The sequence below is a fragment of the Loxodonta africana genome, chromosome 4, assembly GCF_030014295.1.
Source record: "Loxodonta africana isolate mLoxAfr1 chromosome 4, mLoxAfr1.hap2, whole genome shotgun sequence".
Lineage (NCBI taxonomy): Eukaryota > Metazoa > Chordata > Mammalia > Proboscidea > Elephantidae > Loxodonta > Loxodonta africana.
In genome coordinates, this window is record NC_087345.1 from 94,314,564 (window position 1) to 94,323,662 (window position 9,099).

Consider the following 9,099-nt stretch of genomic DNA (forward strand, 5'->3'; position numbering starts at 1 on the left):
CTGTTCCACATTTTTCTCCCATTCTGTTAGGGTCCATCTGTTGTGGCTCTGATTAGAACGGTCGGTAGTAATAGCTGGACACCATCTAGTTCTTTTTCCTTAAACATTTAAATCTCTTAGTGTTCTTCTGATGCAGCTTCCTCCAAAATACATAATTCCTTGTTTCAGGGATATTTTGACCAATCTGCTGCTCAGTGGTGTTATATACACTGAATTTTTTCATGCTTATTTGTTGTTGTTGTAGTTAGGTATTGTCCAGTCAGTTTCAACTCATAGGAACCCTATGCACAACACAACGAAACACTGCCAAGTCCTGTGCCACCCTCATAATCGTTACACTTAAGCCCATTGTTACAGTCACTGTGTCAATCCATCTCATTGAGGGTCTTCCTATTTTTCACTGACCCTCTACTTTACCAAGCATGATGTCCTTCTCAAAGGACTGATCCCTCCTGATAACATGTCCAAAGTAACATGTCCAAAGTATGTAAGACAAAGTCTTGTCATCCTCACTTCTAAGGAGCATTCTGGCTGTACTTCTTCTAAGACAGACCTGTTGGTTCTTCTTGCAGTCCATGGTATATTCAATATGCTTTGCCAGCACCATAATTCAAAGACATCAATTCTTCAGCCTTCCTTATTGATTGTCCAGCTTTCACATGCATATGAGGCAATTGCAAACACCATGACTAGGGCGCACCTTAGCAGATTTGCCCAATGCAATGCATCATTTGATTTCTTGACTGCTGTTTCCATAAGTGTTGGTTGTGGATCCAAGTAAAATGAAATCCTTGACAACTTCAATCTTTTCTCCATTTATCATGAGGTTGCTTATTGATCCAGTTGTGAGGATTTTTGTTTTCTTTATGTTGAAGTATAATCTATACTGAAGGCTGTAGTCTTTGATCATCAGTAAGTGCTTCAAGTCCCCTTCACTTTCAGCAAGGAAGGTTGTGTCATCTGTATATTGCAGGTTGTTAATGACCCTTCCTCCAATCCTGATGCCCCATTCTTGTTCATATAGTCCAGATTCTCAGATTATTTGCTCAGTGCACAGATTGAATAAGTACGGTGCAAGGATACAACCCTGACATCCACCTTTTCTGACTTTAAACCATACAGTATCCCCTTGTTCTGTTCGAACAACTGCCTCTTTCTTGATCTATGTACAGGTTTCTCATGAGCACAATTAAGTGTTCTAGGATCCCTGTTCTTCCAAGTGTTATCCATAATTTGTTATTTGGATTTCATTGACTATACAAAGGCACACAGTCGAATGCCTTAGTATAGTCAATAAAACACAGGTAAACACCTTTCTGGTATTATCTGCTTTCAGCAGGATCCATCTGAACTCCCTGGTTCTACATCCTCTTCTGAATCCAGCTTGAATTTCTGGCAATTCCCTGTCGATGTACTGTTGTAACCACTTTTGAATGATCTCCAGCAAAATTTTACTTGCATATGGTATTAGTGACATTGTTTGATAATTTCCGCATTTGGTTGGATCACCTGTCCTTGGGATAGGCATAAATATGGATCTCTTCCAGTCAATTAGCCAGGTAGCTCTCTTCCAAATTTCTTGTCATAGATGAGTGAGCACTTTCAGTTCTGCATCCATTTATTGAAACATCTCAATTGGTATTTCATCAATTCCTGGAGCCTTATTTTTTGCCAATGCCTTCAGTGCAGCTTGGACCTCTTCCTTCAGTACCAGCTGTTCCTGATCCATATGCTACCTCCTGAAATGGTTGAATGTCGGCCAACTCTTTTTGATATAGTAACTCTGTGTATTCCTTCTGTTTTCTTTTGATGCTTCCTGCATAGATTAATATTCTCCCCATAGAATCCTTTAATGTTGTAACTCAAGGCTTGAATTTTTTTCCTTCAGTTCTTTCAACTTGAGAAATGCCAAGCATGTTTTTCCCTTTTGGTTTTCTAACTCCAGGTCTCTGCACATGTTGTTATAATACTTTGTCTTCTCCAGCCAATTTTTGGAATCTTCTATTCAGCTCTTTTACTTCATTATTTCTTCTGTTTGCTTTAGCTATTTGACGTTCAAGAACAAGTTTCAGAGTCTCTTCTGACATTCATTTTGGTCTCTTCTTTCCTGTCTTTTAATGACCTCTTGCTTTCTTCATGTGCAATGTCCTTAATGTCATTCCACAATTCTTCTGTTCTTCGGTCATTAGTGTTCAACACATCAGATCTATTCTTGAGATGGCCTCTAAATCAGGTGGGGTATACTCAGGGTTGTACTTTGGCTCTCATGGATTTGTTTTAATTTTCTTCAGCATCAGGTTAAACTTGCATACGAGCGATTGCTGGTCTGTTCCACAGTCAGCCTGGCCTTGTTCTGACTAATGATATTGAGCTTTTCCATCAACTCTTTCCACAGATGTGGCCTATTTGATTCCTGTGTATTCCACTGGCAAGGTCCATGTGTATAGTCACCATTTATGTTGCTGAAAAAAGATGTTTGCAATGAAGAAGTCATTGGTCTTGCAAAATTCTATCATGCAGACTCCAGAATCATTTCTATCACTGAATTTTCCAACTACTGATCCTTCTTCTTTGTTTCCACCTTTTGCATTCCAATCACCAGTAATTATCAATGCATCCCGATAGCATGTTGTGTCAATTTCAGACTGCAGAAGTTGGTAAAAATCTTCGATTTCTTCATCTTTGGTCTTAGTGGTTGGTAAGTGAATTTGAATAATACTGGTATTAAATGGTCTTCTTTGTAGGAATATGGATATTACGCTTTCACTGACAGTGTTGTAGTTCAGGATAGATCTTGAAATGTTCTTTTTGACAATGAATGCAACACCATTCCTCTTCAAGTTGTCATTCCCAGCATAGAAGACCATGATTGTCCAATTTGAAATGGCTAATATTAGTCCTTTTCAGCTCACTAATGCCTAGGACATCCATGTTTATGTGTTCCATTTCATTTTTGATGATTTCCAATTTTCCTAGGTTCATACTTCTTGTATTCCATGTTCCTATTATTAGTGGATGCTTGCAGCTGTTTCTTCTCATTTGAGTCATGCCACATTAGCAAATGAAGGTCCCGAAAGCTTGACTTCACTTTAACGAGTCATTAAGATCAACTCTACTTTGAGAAGGCAGCTCTCCTCAAGTGGTCTATTTGAGTGCCTTCCAACCTGAGGGGCTCTTCTCCCCGCACTATATCAGACAATGTTCCACTGCTATTTTTAAGGTTTTTCACTTGATAATTCTTTTCAGAAGTAGACCACCAGGTCCTTCTTCCTAATCTGTCTTAGTCTGGAAGCTCAGCTGAAACCTGTCTGTCATGGGTAACCCTGATGGTATTTGAATACTGGTGGCATAGCTTTCAGCATCACAGCAACATGCAAGGCCCCACAGTATGACAAACTGACAGATGTGTGGGGGCATGCTTATTTAGTTGTTCTTATTATACTCTCCTCCTTGCCTCCAATCAATTTCTTTTTCATTGGTTTTTTCTCTTAATTCCTGGAAACTTTAAGGTTAATGAGGAAATACGGACAGCAAGTCATGGTAAAAGGGCCCATGACTATTTAGCCTGAGGAAAAAAGCTAAAACAGCTAATAAGTGTCTTCAGTTCTCAAAGGGATCTCCCATACTCAGAATAAGCCACCTTTCTTTACTATGAATTAAATTCAAAGAATGAAGGCTATAACTATAAGCAAATTTGCATTATAACATATATATGTATAATCTTGGCTATAAGGGACGTTAACTAATAGTATAACCTCTCTAACATCAGTTGCTCCCTCTCCCCTCAGTACTCTCCCTCCTGTCTTTGGGCTAGGTACTTTGCTGCAATGTCTCACAGAACTCATGAATCACACTTACAGTTAAGTGGCTTATTAAGGAAGTAACAGGATACAACTCGGGATGAGGATCGGCTTGGAAGTAACAGGAACAACAACTCAGGAGGCAGTTCTTCTACCAGGGCAGCTTCTTCTCGCCTTCTGCCATTGGGCCCGGCCGGGACCTTGCTGCCGTGGTACCCTGTTGGAGACCTTCTGCCACCGGGTCCTGCTGGGGGCCTTCCTGGGCAAGTGTTACATCTCTTAGCTCCGCGGATCAGCAAGCCCCACCGAAGCGATCCCTCTCCAGCGTTCTTGTTCCTGCATCTCGCACCACCATCACTCCCTGCCTTCTGTGTTACAGCTCCTCTCTCTCTCTCTCTCTCTCTCTGTATCGCTTCAAGCCAGCAGGATGGCAAAATTGACCAATCCCCTCCTTAGGGTTCCATACACCTTATTTAAAATAAAAGAAAAAAAATAGTATAACCTACCTTAGGAGGTGGTGGCATCTGTGCCCTAGGCACCTCCACGTAGTGGAAAAAGGTACTCTAAGGACTTAGAATTTCTGGTCTGAGTCTCATTACTTTCATGTACTAGCTGTGTGACATTGAGTAAACTTTCTAAGCCTCAGTTTCCACATTTGTAAAATGGAGAGAATATCTACTTCATAGGGTTGTTGTAAGGGTCAGTGGGATAATTTATATGAATAAGCTTTGTAAACTATGTTGTTGTTAGTTGCCATCAAATTAATTCCAACTTGGGAATCCCCTGTATGTGCAGAGTAGACTGCTCCGTAGGGTTTTCAAGTCTGTGGCCTTTCAGGAGCAGATTGCCAGGACTGTCTTCCAAGGTGCGTCTGGGTGGGTTCAAATCACTAAGCTAGTAGTCAGCTAGTAGTCAAACCATAACCATTTGTGCCATGCAAGGTAAAGAAATTTTATCTGAGTAGACATTCATCTGGAACAGTTTGAGAAATGTCGTGGGAAGGATTACTAAGCTAAAAGGAACATCTTTTCTTTCAGAGTGGACCCCAACATCAAACTGTCCTGTCTGGGCTAGCCTTCCTCAGGCTCCATGAAATCATCTCTCTTACCTGTTGCAGTGAGTTGACGACAAACAGACCATTCCCAAGAATAGCAACAGAATGAGGTGAGACGTGATTTCCGTGAGATTGTCCCGTTGTTTGTATGTACCATAATGTATGTAACCAGTGATTAAGGGATATATAGATTATTACTAGGGCTGAGGTGGACAGTGGAGTCAGATCGGTTTTCTGCAACATTACTCCCTCATAATGGGAGAAGTTTTGGTAGAAGTTCTGTCCTCCCTATGAGCTGAGACAGAAATATGAGGACACAGGCAGAAATGAATCCTACTCCTGGAAATACCATCTGTAAATAACAATAATTCTGCCTTTTTTTTTATATTCTACTGGTGTGCTGGAGCCCAGCTGGTATCAGCTCACAAGATTCAATTGTTAAAGTTTCCCAGGAATTTTGAGAATTCATTGTTAAATGTAATCATTATTAACAAATTATATAAACTGATAGCTAAATAAATGACATTTTAAAACAAAGGTAATAATCAAAATTCATCACTTCTTAATCTTTTCATTACATTTTACTGTTATCTATGCTCTCAAGGTTATTTATGTCTATTGTATCTGTATGGTTGGAAAAACTATATAATTGTGGGCTACTGTGCATTCCTTCTCAACTCCATATTAACTAACAATGTCACACTGGCAGTTTGAAATTTGAAATAGTCATGGTGGGAGAATTTACACCACAGAAACTGGCAAATGCTACAAATCAGGTCCCCCTCTCCCAGAATCTTTGTTGAACACTTATTAGCTCATCACTCATTTGTCTAGGTGCTTTGGCTAGTACTTGTAGAACATTCAAAAGCCTGAAGCGGTGTGGGGGTAGTGGTTGACAACACAGCTTCTTGAATCAGACTCCCTGGATTTGAATTTGAGCTTTACTACTTACTCACTGAATACAATATTGACCCAAATTGCAATAGAAACTCCATTGGTTTACGGTATGGTTTTACTACAGTAGTCTGCAATAGCACTGGCATTTGCAGTGCCTATGACACTGCTAACTCACATGGGGTTTTTACTGAAATTTCTATCTTGTTCCTCCATTCATTCCCAATCTGTGTTTATGCAAGTGGGTTAACCAAGGGAGCACCTACACAAAGTTATCTCCCCTGTGCTTTTCCTGTCCTCTCTCTTCAACAGGCCCCAGATGATGGACCTCGGGAATGGTAGCACAGTGTCAGACTTTATCCTCATGGGCTTTGAGCAGAGCTCCCCTTCCACTCAGGCATTGCTCTTTGCTCTCTTCCTAGCCCTCTACAGTCTGGCCATGGCCATGAACGGCCTTATCATCTTCATCACTGGAAGAGACCCCAGGCTCAACAGCCCCATGTACTTCTTCCTTGGCCACCTGTCCTGCCTGGATGTCTGTTTCATCACCACCACCATCCCACAGATGCTGATCCACCTGGTGGTCAAGAACCACACTGTCTCCTTCACCTCCTGCTTGACTCAGATGTACCTAGTTTTTGGTGTGGGTGTGGCTGAGTGCATCCTCTTGGCTTTTATGGCCTATGACCGTTATGTTGCTATCTGCCACCCACTTAGCTATACCCAGATCATGGGCCGGCAGGTCTGTGTGAGGTTGGTGGGTACTGCCTGGTCATTTGGGCTGATCAATGGCATCCTTCTTGATTATATGACCTTTCATGGTCCATTCTGTAGAGACAACCATATAGAAAACTTCTTTTGTGAGGCTCCCATAGTGATCACTCTCTCTTGTGGGGACCCTCAGTTTAGTCTAATGGTGATCTTTGCGGATGCCATTGTGGTGCTGCTCAGCCCCGTGGTGCTCATTGTCATCTCCTATGCCCGCATCCTGGCCTCCATCCTCAGTAGAGCCTCCTCCTCAGGTCGGGGAAAGACCTTCTCCACTTGCGCTTCCCACCTGACTGTGGTCATCTTCTTCTATACCTCTGCCATGTTCTCTTACATGAACCCCCGCAGCACACATGGGCCTGACAAGGACAAGCCTTTCTCCCTCCTCTACACCATCATCACCCCCATGTGCAACCCCATCATCTACAGTTTCCGCAACAAGGAAATGAAGGGGGCCATGGTGAGAGCCCTGGGGAGCACCAGCCTGGCCCAGGCAGAGTCTGTGTAATGGGAAGGGTCCTGGGGGAAGTCTTTCCCTAAGGTGTGACCAGCCCTGGCAGGTGGGTCACTCTCCAGTGCTGAAAGCCTCCAGGCAAGAGCATTTACGACCTCTTTTGTTCCAGCATCAGACCTGAAAGTGCCTTCTGATGTCTAAGGCTCATCTCTCTGACTTCAAGCATAGATTGCTTGACATTGCATTCTCTTAACAATACATTTTCATGATTACAGTGACAAGTAAAATGAAATAGGAAATTTTATTCCAGAATTTGGACAAAAGAAGGCTCTTTTGTCTTTTCTTGAGAGAAAAAGCCATTGAAGAGGATGTGCAGACCATTTTTTCTAGAGGACTGCTTTTCAGGAGTAAAGTCAGTTAAAGGGACCTCTGATTCGGGGAGAGGAACAGATCAAGAGCCACAAGGGAAACAAAGGGATGTGTGAAACTCAGGAGAAGAGCTGTGGGCTGGAGAAATTTGCCATGAGGTGTGTGTTATCATTCCTATATGATGGCCCCAAATTCGTCAAGAAAACTCCCAAAGCTAGCAAGAGGAGGAATTATCTGCCAAATATGTGTGAATTAATGGAGAGGAGGGAGAACAGAAGCAAGAGAAAAAGCATGAGGAGAGCACTGACTTCTCCAGGTTATAAATTGGATGTAGAAGCTATGTAACAAAATCTCCAGGGTCAGGGAAACTTTGAGTGACATCTGCATTGTACAAGAATATAACAAGAGCACTTTATATTATCTGCATATTTACCAGCATTCACGTGAATATTTTGTCACTACCCTGGATGCATGTTGTGCAGTTTAAATGTCATACATATATATGGAGATTCCTTCCTGTCTCGTTTTACTTACAATACACTCACATTCCCTGAGAATCTCTACTCACATTTCTAACTTTCTCCCCTACCTCTGTTTCTTTACCTATCATCTAGAGCAGTGGTGTTCAACAGGGGATGATTTTGCCTCCAAGGTGATATTTGGCAATGTCTGAAGACATTTTCGATCGTCACAAATTAGGGAGGGAGTATGCTACTGTCATCTAGTGGGTAGAGGCCAGGGATGCAGCTACAATGCACAAGATAGTCCCCCACAACAAAGAACTATTTGACACAAAATATCAATGGTGCCAAGGTTGAGAAAATCTGGCCTAGAAAATGAAGTATTAAAAGGGCAGAAACAGGAAGATGATGAGAGGTATTAATACGAGGGAGAGAAGAGACAGGAGGAAACCAATAAGAAAATAGATTGCAGAATTCCATCTGTAAGCCATCTTCAGATTACTTGTGGGCAGGATTTCTGCAGGCCTTGCCATGGCAAACATCATACCATTTAAGTAGTTGTGATAAAACTTTCTCTAAAGTTTCTGTGTTTGTCTTTGTTTGATCTTACCCCTATAATTAATAGAGCTTTTCCTGCCCAACCATGTCCATCCTTCTGCCACTAGCATGGACTCCTACTTAAATTCTGCCCTTTACCTCCGTTACTTCAAACAAAGCCTCATTCCCCCAACATCCTTCCCTTGTCCTACCAATTTCACATTCCAGTCTGGTTCAGTCCCACCACTCTTCACCCCGCTATTCTGCAGAGGGGCTCCTCCGAATGCCATTCTGTGCAGCCCGTGGAAACCCTGTATCCCTTTGTGGGAATACTCCCTAGAATTTCAACATCTTTCCTCATTCACTTCACCAATCTCCTTTCTTTCACAATGCCTAACTTTCCCCCAGAGAACATTAAACTGAAGTTACCCTCTCATAAACATATGGATTTTTTAAAAATAATTTTTATTGTGCTTTAAGTGAAAGTTTACAAATCAAGTCAGTCTCTCTCACAAAAACCCATACACACCTTGCTACACACTCCCAATTACTCTCCCCGCAATGAGACAGCCTGCTGTCTCCCACCACTCTCTTTTCGTGTCCTTTTCACCAGCTTCTAAACCCCTCCACCCTCTCATCTCCCCTCCAGGCAGGAGATGCCAACATAGTCTCCGGTGTCCACCTGATCCAAGAAGCTCACTCCTCACCAGCATCCCTCTCCAACCCATTTTCTAGTCCAATCCATGTCTGAAGAGTTGGCTT

The 9,099-nt window shown here is 42.1% G+C and overlaps 1 protein-coding gene across 1 annotated transcript; it reads left to right on the plus strand.

Moving 5' to 3' along the window:
- Positions 1-5,642: 5,642 nt before the first annotated feature.
- Positions 5,643-7,024, plus strand: LOC100656934 (olfactory receptor 10AD1-like). The gene has a single exon (XM_023539995.2). The coding sequence runs from the start codon at positions 6,068-6,070 to the stop codon at positions 7,022-7,024; it is 957 nt and encodes a 318-aa protein (XP_023395763.1). The 5' UTR covers positions 5,643-6,067.
- The last annotated feature ends 2,075 nt before the right edge of the window (positions 7,025-9,099 follow it).

What these genes read in the sequence shown, in the direction of transcription:
- LOC100656934 (XM_023539995.2), top strand. Translation starts at nt 6,068, where the DNA reads ATGATGGACCTCGGGAATGGTAGCACAGTGTCAGACTTTATCCTCATG.